The 17,795-nt window shown below is 38.6% G+C and overlaps 1 protein-coding gene across 1 annotated transcript in view; it reads left to right on the forward strand.

The window, feature by feature from the left end:
- Positions 1-10,044, forward strand: part of LOC119280140 — a 10,465-nt gene extending 421 nt beyond the window's left edge. The window contains exons 2-8 of the mRNA XM_037561102.1: positions 597-807; positions 5,717-5,805; positions 5,885-5,971; positions 7,349-7,534; positions 8,639-8,851; positions 8,973-9,119; positions 9,635-10,044. Coding sequence (XP_037416999.1) covers positions 597-807; positions 5,717-5,805; positions 5,885-5,971; positions 7,349-7,534; positions 8,639-8,851; positions 8,973-9,119; positions 9,635-10,006 — 1,305 coding nt within the window. The 3' untranslated portion in view covers positions 10,007-10,044. The remainder of the gene's footprint in view (positions 1-596; positions 808-5,716; positions 5,806-5,884; positions 5,972-7,348; positions 7,535-8,638; positions 8,852-8,972; positions 9,120-9,634) is intronic.
- Positions 10,045-17,795: the final 7,751 nt, after the last annotated feature.

The raw sequence follows: 17,795 nt of genomic DNA on the forward strand, positions 1-17,795 counted from the left end.
GCGTCTAGCTCGAGTTCACCCACATATATACCACTTGAGCAAACGAATCACTAATACACGGGGGGCTCATAATTAGGGCTAATTGGCGCAACGAGAGTTATTTCAACCAAACTAATTGATAATATACCAGGGATACAAAGCTACAACTAATCAGCGGTCGGTTAGGAAAATGTTTATCGCCAAGTTGCATTTTCCTAACCGACCGCATATGTCTAATGTTTATCGTCAGAGGACGGCGACGGAAGAATTGTTCTCAGATTTTGATCTGGATTTTGGGCAGAGTTCATCCTGAATGATGGAACCATACAGGCCTACGTCTGTTGGTGCCTGCGGTATTAGTTTTTTGTGTGTGCAAAGATACCATTATTAATTTGAATTAAGTAGATTCATTAGATTAATCAAGTGAAAGGATAAAACTATCCCCAATAGGAAATTAACAATATGTTCTCAAACTAGATTCTAGCCATCACATATAAACCGCTGGATCAACCTAATATATACATTAAATTCTCGAGTACGATGTACCGTAAAAACCTCCAAGTTCTTTTGTGGGTATATAGAGCTTAATTTAGTTTGCTGCTTTCATACATATACAGGATGATCTGCCTGATGATGAGTTCGCCCGCCCTGACACCAGCTTTAGCGCCTGGCTGGATAATATCGAGCAGTCACAGCGCGTCCAGACTGGCGTGCGTGCAGCGGTGATCGCCGTGGTGGTGATGATCGCCCTCGGGCTGTGTTGCTGCTGTTTTAGGAGGTGGAGGGCGGCGGCCAGGAAGCGGCAGCTCGTCCATCCCGTGTCCGAGGGTGTGTTTGCCGCCGCTGTTCCTGCGCCGGCTCCAGCCCCGGTTCCCGACCCGGCCGGCGACGCTTGAGCGCCTACCTCCATGCTTTTCGACATATCATTACTATTATTACCACTGTGTTACGACTGGAAATCCAAATACCCAGGCTCCTGATATCTATACCGGCCAGTCATACTTGTTTGGATTTGCACCAGCTACTGTATTGCAGTTGCAGACCATATATGCATTTACATATTGATATGTGAGCTGATCTGATGATGCCTAGCCATTTATCACTTCAAATTTGTACAGTGGCACTGCAAATTTGGCATCTTTTTCTAGAACACAGTCATCACCCCAGTAGTTAAAACACCACCATGTGCAAACAGAAGAGAACTCACGTCCAATCTCGTTCTCTGTAACATGAGTTCAGTTTATTAGTTTACATACAGTAATCTGCATATGCACATATGACAAGCATATCGAGAACTGGGAAACGTGTCCTGTTATTGTAAACAGGGTTTCTCCCTGCCGTATGTATGTTCTGTATGAGTCTAGGTTTTGGATTCCAGATGAAAAACAATCTTGTGGGGCTTTAATAAGATTCTGGATCACACTGCAGTGCAAGTTCAATCATGGCCATTACATTTGAGTGGTCCTTTGCATTGCTTATCTGCCCCCATCTGAGATTATGTATGCCTTGCTTATCACAAGATTCGGATCAATCAGGACCTGGATCACTTCGAGAGTTCTAGTAGAATCCCATACTCGTTTGCGATACCAACCGAGTGCAACCACGAATCAAGTCAAACTAGTACACTTGACTGCAACTTCTGTAGAAAGCAATGAACTAGGAAATATCCCCTGAAACATCACTGCCATACAACATAACAAGAGTTTCATAATCCATTATGCAAACCAGCAACAGCGCAGTATAAATCCATTAGAAATGAGACATAACTGAGGTTAAAATAAAGCCACTAGTTTGAGAGCACCCAAAGGCGTTGGAGTTGAACAATCCAGCAACGAGCAGTCGTCATCGCTCATCTGTCCACATGAAACCATTAGTTAGTTACAGTACGGTTTGATGATTTACAGAGCAGCAAGAAACACATGGAACCCAAGGGAATGTAGCAGAAACTGACAATATCAAAAGAAATTAATATGATGCATTCTGCATATAACAGCGCAGTATAGATCCATTAGAAAGGAGACATAATTTCAGAATTTTTAAATCTTTTCTAGTATTTTTTATGAATTTACTATTCACGTGGGTGCGCACGCACCCATGTTCACCTTTGTATTTTCGATGTTTTTTTGGTATACTTGATTTGGTTTGGGTATTAGTAGTGGAAGGCAAGAAAAGTTTGGATTTAGTTGAGATTTTCTTAAAATTTGATTAGAATGAGTCAATGCATGATGTTATTTTTGAAAATTGTCGAGTTGATTGAATTAATGCACACGTCAAATGGACCGGCCCTAATTGGTTGCGCTTAAGAGAAAGGTAGACGCTTCCGGGCGTAATATTGGGCTGGTGGGAGTAAGGCGACGCTACCAACTCTACCTTTAGAAGTAAAGATGTGTGATGTCGAAAAATAGTTGACATGCATATACATGGGATTCCTCCTTCTAGTGAACATCAGTTGCACACAAGCCTTTCGTTACCCATTAGCTATACCGGCATGTATTTGAGATTCAGCATGTCACCTAATAAAACAATTGAGATTTATGTAAGATTTCTTCTGCATTCTCGCAAACTTTAGTTGCAACTAGCACCTTAATACACATGTAGCTTTATTTGTGCATATGTATTTGCAAGCCTCAGTCAATTATCATGTTGCAAATGTTTCTATGCACTGTCAATTTCCTTGGTCACTCATTTTAGAAGTTTATCACAAACTGTAATGTACTACTCCTTGCATTCTACCAGCACATGATTTATTTCAAAAGCTATTCCATTGGTACAAGAGAAAAAACTTCATGGCACAATTTTTGTTAGTTTGGTTCATTTGATGGTGCTTCAAATTCTTGATTACCCATACATAAAGTTTCATGAAGAATCATGTATAATGTTTAAGATCGTAAACATCAGAAGCCTGGATTGGGGTATGCGAAGTTCCCTCTATCAAGCTGGTGTTGGTGGTGGTGATGTAAGGGAGCGGCGAGCATGACATGGCGGTAGCAGGTGCCTTCCCGTTCCCTCGTTTTGTTCTCTTTCCCCATGCATTCTTCTTCAAGATCCATTGATGTTATTCTATTCCTCAACGTCTCTGTTTGTGCAGGTGGTTGAACTGCATGGCTTTTCCGTTGCCGCATTTTCCTCATCAAACAGATCATTGTCTCTTCTCTCCATGACTCTTATAATTATTACTCTCTCAGTCGCCTATAATTCGCTCTGTACTACGGCAGAGAAATGATAAATGTATGCAATTGCTTGTGTATTTTTTCCTTGTAAGAGTACATATTTTCTCTTTAAAGCAAACTAATATGAATTATAATAAATTAATATATCTTGTTTCTTTGTTGTAGTGGTTTTGGAATTTGTTTCGATCATGCATAAGAAAATTTGTTGTAGTCCTGATTTTGCAGTAATGATTAATTGCAACAGAAATAGGGTATAACTATTGAATATTAGGACTTCTATGGTGAATAAATCTGATGCTTGGGTCTTAGGAAGACACAAGGAGGAGGCTTTTTTTATTCTCTGATATTCATATAAGTATCTGATAGAGTAGTTACAACTACCAATTTGTCACAGGCTAATAGATTTCCCACCTTATCCTCAAGTTCTTTCTATCGATTCATTACGATTTGTTTGAAAATTGATTTTTGTTGTGATGTGTTTTAGTTGCAAGAAGTACCAAAGGTTATTGTAGATGTCTAGCTCATCTTAAAAATGGATCCTGGTAAGATTGTGAAAATAGTTCTTATGATCAACAAATTTGGTTTGCTACAAGTTTGATTTAAATCCTTTGTCGTGCTGGTATGCCTTTGATAATTGCCCCTTGAAAAAACTCTTTTGTTTTGATGCATTGCAACAAGTATGTGTCTGCACTACTATGTTGGATCCCAAGGCTTTAGATGTTATGTTTCCTCCTTCAAGAGGAAAAATGCATGGATTTATATGTGTAAAATTCAGTTGGTGATGCCTAAATGTGTTTATGGTTCTGGACAATTGTAGGCTTTTCTATGAATACATGGTAACATCATATGTCGTGATTTGTATTTACTACTCCCTTCATCCAAATATATACGACCTAATACGTTTTTTGAGGTTGCCTTTGACAGCATGTTAGAGCTATATTATATGACATGCATGTTACAAAAAGCATACCTTATATTCATATGTGAAAAAGAGTTTCCAATGATAGAAATTTTATATCATACATCTCATATATTATTAATCTTATCAATAGTCAAAGGCAACTTTAAAAAGCAGATTAGGCCCTATATATTTGGATAGAGGGGATTATTTTTTTGGCGAAAGTATTTACAATTTAGGTGGTGTATTTCCACGAAACAAACCCCGCCCACTCAAGACTATTATCTCCTGTCTAGAAGAATGGTGGCATATATAGTTGATATTGTTGGTGCAAGCCTCATTATTAAATTATGTGACATTTATGTTACTGTTGTATTGAATTTTCCAAAAATATAAATTGCACGATATTTTTGATGTTATTCTTGAGTACTTCTCAATTGTGAGGAACAACCAAAGACTCCAACTATCCGTTTCTCTGTAAAATTATTACACGCTCTCATAGTTCCGGGAAAGATTTCTTGAAGTTTGATTCCTCTTTACTCTTAGCCTTTGATATTATCTATCATTCTTTTTGTAACAAATTATGGTCTATTAAATTAAACTATTTTGTCTTTCCAAAATCAACAAGTTTTAATGAAATTTTGTTCCTATTTTAAAGCTGTCGCAAATATGCAACTCTGAATTACTTTCTGACCATTGTAGATTTTGTTGTTTTTATGATATTTCTGGCTTATAACAGAACAGTCGGTTACTAAAGCCATTACTTTCAAGTTTCAATATACAGATAAAGTAAGCGAACCATGTTTTGAGCTAATTACATATGCCATTTTTATTCCCGGGGTTATATACCAACACCTTGTGGTGCAAAAATACTAAGCCAATACTTTAAAGCTTCGATAGAAAAAATGATTATGCTTCATGTGTTGATTTATTTGGTAACTCTAGAGGATATTGCTTAAGAGTATAAATGGGATTTAGGGTATATTTGTGTTCAGGAACTTGGTTGACATGTTTAAATAGATACTGGTACTTGGCTCGGGATGGGAATACATCATCCTCTAGAGGTTCTTACCTCTGTATAAGCAAGCAGTAGATCACTAGGGTTACTCCTAAACAGATTAGGCAATCTTCTTGCAGTTTATTTTTGAGTTACCTCTTCAGTAACGGTGAGAATGATTCATGATTTCCAAAGTTCAGGAGACCTATATATAAGGAGGTGCTTCCCCTTAGAGACGTTCGTGCCCTGATTGCAGGTCTAATAACACAATCAGTGTAATATGAGGCATGAATATATATCACGAATATTGGATTATGGGCAATTCTTAATATTTTCTCTACATTAAATACCTCAAATCCTCTATACGAATTAATACCTTAATATTTATGTATAAAATAGAAGCATACCATATCTTAGGCCATAAATTGCATGAATGGTAACCATTAAACTTTTTGCATGAATATATACCATATGTTCTATACTAATTATATACATAGAGAAAATCCGACCCTCGGGCCATAAATTACATGAATGGTTACTAAATCTGTCAGATGCACAAAAGATTATAAATATGTTAGTGCACGCACAATGAAAATTGACCATTCAAGTCTTCCAGAATGAAAGAAAAAAAGTCTTTTACAGTAGCCCTTCTACTATCATATCTTGTTCTAGTTGCCACAGGAAAAGGTGCAAGAACTATACAACAATGGGAAAATACTAGCCATATCCCCACATATCGACAATCTAATAAAACCATTATGGTATGAGCAAGTATACATCTTACTTTATATAATTTATAATTGTTTTGATGGCTAACAAGCAGAGGAAACATCAAACCAGATGGAAGATGGAGATATCTATGATTGCATCGATGTGAATCTACAACCGGCTTTTAACCACCCGTTGTTGAAAAACCACACAATTCAGGTAAATATAAAGTTAGGATTTACAACCATTCTTTGATTCAAATGATAATGACTCATGTTTGGGGACAAATGAATAGTATGTCCTCTGAGACACATGAATATTAGTTTGGCAGAGAATTGTTTAAACAGATCATGAGTTTTGGGATAATACATCGTGTTGAATTATAATATTTCAAAATATTGCTTCTTCTACTCCCTTTTTGTTTCAAATCAAAATTGTGTGTTTGTTTCAAAGTTACCTGATATGCTACAAGAGGCATCGAACTCTGACCCTGATTAATCAAATTAGAACGGGGTGTAATTTGCCCCCATCGTCCCGGGTTCGCTCTCAGATTCTCCGAATCCAAAATTGTGCGCATCTTCTTGCACTTGAGTTCTTCACCACGTGTCACTCAGCCCCATCTGCCCATCGACGAGTAGGTGAGGTGTAGAGGGATTTTTGTTGGCTGGCGCAAGGCTATAGTGTTGGTGACCTGCGCAGAGATGAGAAGCTCACAGCAGATGGTTCCTGTGGAAAAGAAGCTCGATGTGGAGGAAGAGATGGCAGAGAGACATGATACAGTTGCGGTTGTGCTATGGCGTTGGCCATGGCACTATAACAGACCAATTTGAGGGCTCATTTGATTCAAAGGAGTTCCAGAGGATTTTCGGACGGTTAGAATCCTTAGGAGTGTTTCCTACATTGGTCATTTGATTAATAGAATTGAATCATATAGGAATTTTTCCTATGGAATCATGTGTACTACATTTAATTGGAAATCTCACATCCACTCCAACCTCTTTTTCATTTCCTTTGTTTTTCCTATGTCATCAAACACTGTGTGCTAATCCTACGAGATTCAAGTTGATTTCCGCTCCAACCCTTTATTTTCCCTATTCCCGCATTTTGAGAATCCTACGAATCAAAGAGGGCCTGAATGGGTAGCGAGAGTGCAGGGTTTCTTGTGGTTTAGGGTTGACCATTGGCATGTTGGGATTACGTGGGACAACCCAGTAAAATCTCTCTTTCTCTGTCAACATTTTTTTAGAATTTAGGCATATAGGATCTTCAATTGTTTTTAGGTATGCATATTCTTTACGATCATGATGCGAATCTGAAACTTTGAATCCCTGAACCCAATCTCCGATTCACGAATCAGAGATGTAAACCCGAACAAACCCAATTGTACGAGGTAGCGAATCATGAATTGCAAATCAGGTAACTACTATTGTTCATAACATATTCTGCAAAATAAATAGAAGTGAAAGTGAAATACATAAATCTTATGATATATGGGCTTCGCCAGTAATGAATTAAATGGCATAATTTCTGTACATCTGAGTGTGCTTTGGCAACATATACATGACTATAAGCTAACCAAGTTTTCTTGTCAAACAGATGGAACCAAGTTCTTTTCCGATTGGACTAAACATAAAATCTTCGTTCCCACATGTCGTTTCACAAGTGCATTTGTCTATTGTCAAATGCCCAAGAGGAATGGTTCCAATACTACGTAATGGTAGAAGGAATCAAATATCAGCACACTTTATAGATCAAGCGATTAGCAAGGATGCACAACTCGAGGTGAGTTCTCTAGAGTTATTTTCAGGAAAAAAAGATAGGTTAATTTTGCAACTAGCCAGAGCTGTTGCATGGCTAGCGTAAGTATGACATAATTGAGCAAAAAACAAGGCAACTTAAGCTGATTTAATTCCAAAATATTATTCTTGTGCAAAGTCATGTTTGAATGCTAATATTTGTTCTTTCGATAAAGATTCTAAGGTGAAGTATATAAGGCCAATAAGTTATAGATGTAGGACCTTCAATTTTGAAAATTTGAGAGGTTAGTATTTAATGCTATATCTTAAGAATGGGAGTGGGCCAACCCACTGCGGCCTCAACCCGGTCCCCGCTAGCTCCTCTGGTCTGTATAGGGACATGGACCCAGCCCAATGGTCCAACAATGAATGGCCTCATGTCGCATTCGATAATACGGTCCAACACATTTAAGTAACATATTTGTATGAGAACATGGATTAGTTACACAAAAACATACCATCATTTGGCAACTGAATTTTATATCAAGTTAGGATATTTAGACATTATTCGTTTAATGAAGAAGGCACACATATACAACTCCATTTCAATTTTTACGATGAACCTGTTAAAATTACAAGTTAGCATATTTGCAACTCAACAGTATAAGCAATTTTGGGTCAATAGTTTGAATTTTCTACAAGCATGAAACTAACAATCTAAAAGTTATGTGATATTGTAATGTCATATTACATCCCAAGGCAGCAAAATCTAGGTCAACCTTCTTGCATTGATGGGTCCTCCCGCCCCAATTTAATTACGAGCCAACCAAAAACCCCGTTGAGTTCCAAATTTTGTGTCAGGACGATATCCCCTGTCGGTCCATGCCCATTGTCATTATGCCTTCACCTAGTTCTTTCAACTAAACAATACATTGAGTCTTGATGTTCTTTCAGTAATCTATGAAGGAATTTCATTTGTCTTACCATGTTTCTCCAAGACTTTGTTGAAGTGTTTGATCTATATTGATCTCTCTAACTCTCAATTGACAATATTAAGTTAAATTCGCTGATTTCATAATTCATTGTAGTAACCTATATGTAGTTAATATCTGCTCCTCACATATACCAACATTAAATATTTTGTCTTTAGGAGGCAGGGCTGAAATATTTTGATGATTTATATGGGGTACAAGCTACAATAAATGTTTATGAGCCAAAGGTGAAGAAGGATAGCGGGGATCTTAGTCAAACAGGGATCCAAATTGATAACGGACCAAAGGGTCATATGGACAGTATAAATGCTTGTTATTCAGTATCTCCAAGCTTCTATGGCGATACTTTTGCGAGGTTTCATGTTGGTTGGGTAAGGAGCAATATTTCTTTGGTTACATATAATGTTATCAACCACACAGTTTTTATATCATGAAGATACAACCATAATTTGATGCAATATTTGTTTATCTTTGGATAAACTTGGGTAACAGCGCGATGGTGTACAAAACAAGTCATGCATTGATCATGATTGCCCTGGTTTTGTTCAAGTTAGCCACAATGTTGGCCTTGGAGGAAGAGTAAAACCTGTTACAGTTTACAATGGACCACAATATGTGATATACATTCTTACATTCAAGGTATTCACTTAGTCATTGAATTTTACAATTTCATATATATGTTATACGGTGCATATGGAAATATTCACTTGTCTTATTTGTTGCGCAACAACACATTTTGGCAGTTCACTATGATATCTGTTGAATAACTTAACATAGTCAAAATCCTTATCTAGATAAATTTAATACAACCTTTTCGGGACGGAGGTAATATATATTATCTTTTGACACACATTTGAAAAATTATCAAGAACAGGGGCCTAAATTTAAAAGGTACCTACCAATAAAAGAATAGAGATTGGATACAAACTTTCAACCGTGGAAAATATTTCTACTTCTAGGAATCACAAATGTATCCTCTTGATTTACATCGGTCCCTTGTTATGGGAAGAGGTTATGAGACAAAATGCTTACTATGAACTTCAGAGGAATATAAAAAAATGCATGGATGCTATGAAATTTAGTAGAGTAGCATAGAGGATTTTATGTCCTCGATATGTTCAACATACTTTCATTCACATTTTTATTTATCTTAGGACCCAAAGACACATAATTGGTGGTTGGCGTATGGTAAAGACAAAACACCAGTTGGATATTGGCCAAGTTCATTATTCACTCGCCTTAAGGATAAAGGGAACTTTTCATACACTGGTGGGCATGTTTCAGGACCGACGGCTTCATCAGACTCTCCACAAATTGGCAGTGGGCATTTTGCCTCCGAAGGCTATGGAAAAGCGGCTTTTATAAAAGACATCCAAATTATTGATAACAACAACAAGCTTGTAACACCAAATGAAGAGAAAGCGATTAGAGGCAGTAGTGATGTAAGGAAATATACCATCGGCAATTATGGAGTTGACGACCATGGTGTGCATATGTACTATGGTGGGCCGGGTAATTTTGTCTAAGAATGTACCCTACAAACTACAATAAAGATGTCATTATATTCTCGAGTTGGACATTTTTTTTCCAAATAAAAGTAGAGCATTTTCTATGTTATGCATTTCAAAACAGGCAATGCCTGGTGACCAGAGTCAATTACGTGGTAGCCTATGTGAGCACCGCACCAAGGATGCAGCTGGGCATAGACGATCCGGGAGGAAAAAAAACTAAAAGCAGAAGAAACATAAATGGGGGTGTGGGAAAGAGCCGGAGAGCAAAGTGGGTACACTATTTGCTGGATAATTATTTTATTCCTATATAGGATTTATCATTGACATATAACTGTTTTGTTTCTGCGAATTTTGTGAATTTCAGAATCATGAGCATACTTCAAATACGAAATCTATCTCTGCGTTTGTGTTGGTGGGGCTGCATCCTTTTCATGCACCCCCCCCCCCGAACCCCTTCACCCTCGACATCTTCACGTGAAGTTGCATTTACCTATCTATGCCTGCCATGGAGTCTTTTCTTTAGCACCACGGTGCTACGGCTCCATTTCTGGATGCAGTTGAACTTGAAGTCAAAGGCCAGGGGACACCCGCCAGCATACCTGCGTTGCACGAGCATTAACATGTGCGGATCCCTTTTCTCTTTTCTATGCCCTTCTCCTCTCTCTCTCTCTCTCTCTCTCTCTCTCTCTCTCTCTCTCTCTCTCTCTCTCTTGCCCGCCGGCCATGCGATCCATTAGTTTGGTAGAATGGGGAGTTTCCACTTAGTGAAAAGGTTAATTTCTACCATACCCTTGTTTGAAAACAAATTATGCTGTATGAGTATTTCATTGTTTACCTGCATTAGATCGCTAGTCGAAACAAATAGTGGTGTCATTTTTTCTGCAATTAGCAGCAGTCTCATGGGCGGTACAACCCCCCTCGCAATACGTATAAAGGGTAATACGGACTTTTCACAATTTGTATCTACTTTGGGCAGCTTACTTGGGCCGGCCCATTTGGGATGGCATGCGATGAAAAATAGCGAACAAGGAACGTACAAGCTGGGATTCAAACACAGGACCACTTAAAACATTAAGTGCGTCCAGAACAACTGCGACAGTATGCCTTTTGTGAACAATCTAAAGCTAGATACATTAAGTAATGGATGGGCTGGGAATTTTCAAACGATTTTAGAAACACTTTGAGAACTGGTCTTTTTTCCATAGTTTCTTTTTATTTATTTATTTATTTTCCTTTCCTGTTATGTTTCTTCTTTCTTTTTCAAAAAAAGGCCACGCTTTCAAAATGTTGTTCAAAATTTCAAAAGGTTCGTTATTTCCAAATTTTGTTCATAAATTAAAAAATATTTGCATTTTTGAAAATGGTAAGGTAATATCAAAAAATGTTTATGTCTCTAAAAGATTGTTCAGAATGTCAAAATGCGAATAATTTTTTGAAAAGCACAAACAAAATAGTGAAAACAAACATTTTCTAAGAGCACGGACAAAAAATTAAATTCCAATTTTTCCTAGAAATGACACTAAATAAATGGTATAAAAAAGTGTTCTAAATTTGCCCGAACATTTTTTGAATTTGTGAACAATATTTTTAAAAATGATAACATTTTTTAAATTCTGAACAAATCCCAATGGTCGCCCGAGATGAGTGATGCCATCACTTAGTTAGGCAAGGCCTAAGATTTTTTTTTCTTTTCTATTTTTCGTGTTTTCTATTTTTTTTGTTAATTTGCCTTTTCTCATTTTTAAACTTTATAATTTTTTGAAACCTGTTCAAAATATTTAAATACCAAAATAACAGCTTTAAGTAACTATTTTAAATTATGATTTTAATTCTTTTTTGTTTAAATATTTATTAAATGCTTTAAAAAGCATTTATTGTTTTCAATTCTATCATTTTGTATTTATTAGTTATGTTAGGAACTTAAGATGTCATTTTAAGTATCTATATAAATTATGATTTTAAATACATTTTCCCTTCAAACCTAGCGTGGATGACTAGTCGAGGACGCTACGTTGAACATGGTGTTTTTTTGGACATTCTTGAAATGACCCCAACATTTGCGAGAAGGTGGCATGCCCATGGTAGGCATCCATGCCCCCAATATTTTTTCAATGGCCTTGTATGACCAATTCAAGGCACCAATCCAAGTTGCTTAGGTTTTCGACAAGTTTTGCATTTTCTAAAGTTTTCTTGGTCAAAAAAGGTCGATAAATGGCTAGATGTGTCGCAACTTGCATATGGTGTCGTAAGTAGTTCAAACCTGCCATGGATGCCTACCATGGGCATGTCCACCTAGTGGCAAGAGTTGTGGTAATTTCAAGGATATCCACGAAAACACCATGTTCAACGGAGGGTTTTCAGGTTGGCCAGAAGGGTATGTCAAAGAGCACGTTGTTTTTCGACATCCTTAAAATGACCCTATTTTTTTCATGGCCTCATTTGACCAATTCAAGGCAACATGACAAGTTGTTTTGGTTTTCGACAAGTTTTGTATTTTTCTAGAGTTTTCTCGGTAGAAAATGCAGAAAAAAGGTTGGACGTGTCGCAACTTGCGTACGGTGTCAGAAATTGTTCAAACCTGGCATGGATGCGTATGAGGGGCATGCCCACCTAGTGGCAAAAGTTGGGATCATTTCAAGGCTGTCCAAAAATAGACCTTTTTGAACGAAGTGTGTTCTGGCGGCCAGAAGGCTCCGCCTAGGAGCATGTTATTTCTCATCATCCTTGAAATTACTCCACTTTTTTCAACGGCCTCATATGACCAATTCAAGGCATCATGACAAGATGTTTGGGTTTTTGACAAGTTTAGCATTTCTTGGAGTTTTCTCGGTTAAAAAATGACAATTAATGACAGAACATGTCGCAACATGCATACGGTGTCAGAAGTCATTCAGACCAGGCATCAATGCCTAACATGGGCATGCCCACTTCCTTCCAAAAGTTGGGGGCAGTCCTGATATTTCCAAAGAAATACCATGTTCAATGGAGGGTGTTCGAATAGGCCAGAAGGATATGTTTGGGAGTTGAAAGTGCAACTAATCCCCGGGTGGTTTTGATAATTCATGACAACATATATCTCATTGAATTAATATTCATTTAAGATAAATATTTCAGGATGTTCAGTGATTGGCATGGCTAACATAGAGATGTGGACCCCTCAAAATGCTTAGGACAAGGATTGGCAAAAGCTCAAGACTCTACATTTTTAAGTGATTCAAAATCACATTGAGTCCATAGGAAAGCCAATACTATTAAAAGGGGATGAGGTGTTTCTTAATGGTCTACTTGCTCAAATGCTTAGTGATATTGCTCCAAAACCCTCAGCCACTTTCTCTATCCAAATATGTCCAAAATCTAAACTCCAACTCGGCCCCACCGATATTTCCCATACGGAGTCAACGAGTTCATCTTGACATAGCCACTTCCAAAAACCCTAACAGTTCGGTCATACCGATACGGATCTCGGTCCCACCAAGATGTCCTTGCCAGCACTTTGTGACTTGTTGCATTCACTTCGGTCTCACCGATATGTTGCAATCGATCCCATCGAATTGGCTTGACTGATTCTCTATTGCTCATTGTATTTAGTTTGGTGCCACCGAGATGATGCAATCGGTGCCACCAAGATGAAGTTTGCCCTAAGCCCTAGCATATAGGTCCCACCGAGTTGTTCCAGTCGGTCCCACCGAGATTCTTAACATTCATATTTTTGTACTGATCGGTGCCACAGAGTTTACTAATCGGTGCCACCGAGATGGGTCAAAAGTGTGTAACGGTTGGATTTTGTGTGGATACTATATATACCCCTCCACCCCCTTCTTCTTCATAAAGAGAGCCATCAGAACATGCCTACACTTCCACCATACATTTTCTAAGAGAGCACCACCTACACATGTGTTGAGATCAAGATATTCCATCCAACCATTTGAACCTTGATTTCTAGCCTTTCCCAAGTTGCTTTCCACACAAATCCTTCTTCCATCATAGTCAAATATGTGTGAGAGAGTTGAGTGTGGGGGAGACTATCATTTGAAACACAAGAGCAAGGAGTTCATCATCAACATGCCGCCCATTACCTTTTGGAGAGTGGTGTCTCTTAGATTGCATATGTGTCGCTTGGGAGCCTCTGACATGATGTGGAGTTGAATCAAGAAGTTTTTAATGGCAAGGAGATCGCCTACTTTGTGAAGATCTATCCGAGTGAGGCAAGTCCTTCGTGGGCGATGGCCATGATGGGATAGACAAGGTTGCTTCTGCGTGGACCCTTTGTGGGTGGAGCCCTCCATGGACTCGCGCAACCCTTACCCTTCATGGGTTGAAGTCTCCATCAACGTAGACGTACGATAGGACCACCTATCGGAACCACGCCAAAAAATTTCATGTCTCCATTGCGTTTGCCTTCTCCAAACCCTTCCCTTTACCTTCATATGTAATGTTTTACATTTCGCTGCTATACTCTTAGAATTGCATGTGTAGGTTGATTGCTTGACTTGTCATAATTGCTAAAATCTGCCCACAACTAAAATTAGGAAAATGAGAGATTTTTATTTGGTCAAGTAGTCTAATCCCCCACTAGACATATTTTTGATCCTACAGGAGCACCTCATTTCTCGACATCCCTTAAATGACCCTTTTTTTCATGGCCTTGTATGACCAATTCAAGGCACCATGCCAAATTGTTTGACTTTTTTTTTGCCAAGTTTTGCATTTTTTGAGTTTTCTCGGTGAAAAAAGCCGATTAATGGCAAAATGTGTCAAAATGTGCATACGGTGTCGGAAGTCATTCAAACTAGGAATGGGTGCATACGGTCCATGCCAGGCTCTTACAAGAAGCTGGGATCATTTATCCATAGCCTAAAATATACCAGTTAGATGAGTGTATTTGTAATTCCTGTCATTATCACTCAACATAAACATTATATTTTTCCTAACAATTTGCTGAAATTTGTCAACAATTTTGGAATTTCAAAGCGTGTATTAAAATTTTACTAACTTCAACACTTTTTTCCAAAATTGTTAACAAATTACGGAAAAATGATGAAAATTTCGAACAAAAATTTCAAACACGTACTATTTTTTTAAAAAATTATTAACTTTTTTGAAACACATACATTTCTTAAACTTGTGAACAAAAAATTCAAAAACTGGAACATTTTATAAAATTCCAGAATATTTTTTAGAATTTTAAACAATATTTGAAAACTAGAACATTTTATGTTATGCTAAACAATTTTTCAATTTTTGTAACAAGTTTCAGAAAGAATAATAAACTTCAAAAGTAGAAAAATGGATTAAAAATAAGAGAAGAAAAACAAAAATAATTGCAACGAAAAAATACTTAGGCCCTTGAAAATAAGAAATGTTTTCAGAAAATGTTAGTATATTTGAAATAATATTAGTAAATTTGAAAACAAATGTTTGTGTTTTCAAATAATGCTCACCAATTTGAAAAAGTATTTGCATTTTTTCTCATGTTCGGAAATTTAAAAATTGTTCATGTTTTCAACAAAATGTTCAAAAATTTGATAAATTATTCATCTTTTCGAAAAAATGTCTGCCATTTCAGAAAAATGATTACAATTCTGAAAAACTAGTCATAAAATTTGAAAAAAATCACAAAATCAGAGTATTTTTAAGCTATAAAAATGCTTTATATAGAATGTCCAGCCCAATTTTGATCTGCTACTGTATTTCTAATAAATAAAACTACAGTACATCCATTCTAGGTGATAAATAACGCCGCTACATAAGTATCAACCAATTGTGATGGGTCTGGTGGCAATTAGCAACTTCACGACCCTCGGAGGTCCTGTGTTTGATGCCTAATAGGCGCACTATTTTTTTGGATTTTCCATCAGTGCTACCGTACATACTCACTAATGGGCCGGCCCAAGGCAGACTCAGAAGGTGACAAATCTCCGAAAGTATTTTCTAGAAAGACCATCGTACCCTTTATTATAAAGGGGTATGGATAGATCTTGATCCGTTGATGTGTTCAGGAAGGTTATACCGAAGAAGTGCTCATGGAATCTTACACAACACCTAACCTATGTATTTAGATTTCCAATTTGTACCGCAATAATTAGATTTGAATTGACTCCACATGTGTAAAAAATTGTTCTCTGGACCTGGCGCAAGCATATGATGTTCAATTCTGGTAATATTAAAGCCCAAATGCTAAAGAGTGCATACGTTTTCAGGCACATCCATCGAGGACCGTTGGATCTCCTCACGTGCGAGATCACGATGTGCAGGTGTTTTCCGGTTGGAAGCGAACTGTCGACGCGACGGAGGGAATTAAAACTGGAAAGCGGTGGAGGGCCCACCATGACGCCCACTTCTCTCTCTGCTGCCACCACGACCTCCACCTCTCTCTCTCTCCCTCGTTCGCTTCCACTGTATTCGAAATCCACAAGAGAGGAGAGAGGCATGCTGCCGTGCAAATCGTCTGCCATCCAAATCCACCGCCCAACAAAAATCAACTGTCGTGCGCGGCTGCCGGTGTTTGGGCGGCGCAGTGGGGGTCGTGTGTCTTCGGAGGCGAGAGGTGTAGATTGGGCACCTGCGCGTTCTTGGCGCCGCCTCCTCGCAGCGCTGCTTCTTCTACCTCTCAACTCTTTCTTGTGGTTTCCTCAACACACACCATGGAAGGGAGCTCAACACAGACACACGCACACGCACAAGGAAGAGCACAAAAGCTTTGCGAATGGCTCTGCTCCTTGACGTACACATGGGCTACATTTTTCTTCCAGCCCTCACGGCCGCTTTTCTCATTCATTTGCTCAACTTATATAGCCAAGTACAAGACTCACACACGCACCCACTAACCCCACGCACACACGCATGCATGGTCAAGCCCACGGTTGCTTGATCCGATTAGTACTCCACGGGCTAGCTACACACACGCTTGGATAACAGCCAAGTCTGCAGAATCTTTGGATACACATGTATAGGACCAAGCCTCAAGTATTGCTTCCTATTCTTCCTCCATGCAGAACTGCACGCGACTCGGCTGCTCCGGCTCCATAGCTAGCTAACTAATCCATCCATGCATGCAGATCACACACACGAGCACATACTCATGCGTGGCTTATTCCTAACACGCGTAGCTGCGGCGGCAATGTCTCCTATGCGCTTTTTCGCACGGTGGATTTGTTGCCCTTTTGTGCTTGCGGTTCCATTTTTCCACGGTGAACATCGTCGTTGCTTGCTGGGGTAGTCCTCATTTTCATAGGAATTGTCTGACCCATGACACGAGGGTTGCTAGAATTCCGGGTAGTAGGTTTTTGATTTGGAGGTTGCCAATAGATAGGCTAGGCATTCGTCCACTTGTTTCGTGACATTTTTGTTTGAGGAACGGGGTCTAGATGCGCGACGATGTTGAAATTAAGAGTGGCGATGATCTTCCTCGGAGCATTTGCAACAGGCGGTTTTGTACATGGGGTTTGGGATAGAAGTTGCCAAGATAACTAACGCGGGTGGTGATGCTTCTGGTAGTATGATAATGCAGATATAAGAAGAACCCCCTCTCCTCTCTTTGATCTTCTCTCCGACTCCAAGGCGCAGCAACGTAGGGTCTCCAAGCTTCTCACCACTCCAAGTCCAAGCGCGAGCATGGGACCGAACGGGAATCCACAGGTACAGAAATTCCTTTCGACACAGATCATATGGGCAGAGTTTTATATTCGGCGAGTGTGTATCAATAAAATCATAGGTAGGATTCTCGGCATATCATCATCATGGTACGAACGTGATGTATACAACCGTAGGAGGTACAATTTCTTCACAGATTTTTCTAATTTGG

This window comes from Triticum dicoccoides, chromosome 3B (assembly GCF_002162155.2).
Source record: "Triticum dicoccoides isolate Atlit2015 ecotype Zavitan chromosome 3B, WEW_v2.0, whole genome shotgun sequence".
Taxonomy (NCBI): domain Eukaryota; kingdom Viridiplantae; phylum Streptophyta; class Magnoliopsida; order Poales; family Poaceae; genus Triticum; species Triticum dicoccoides.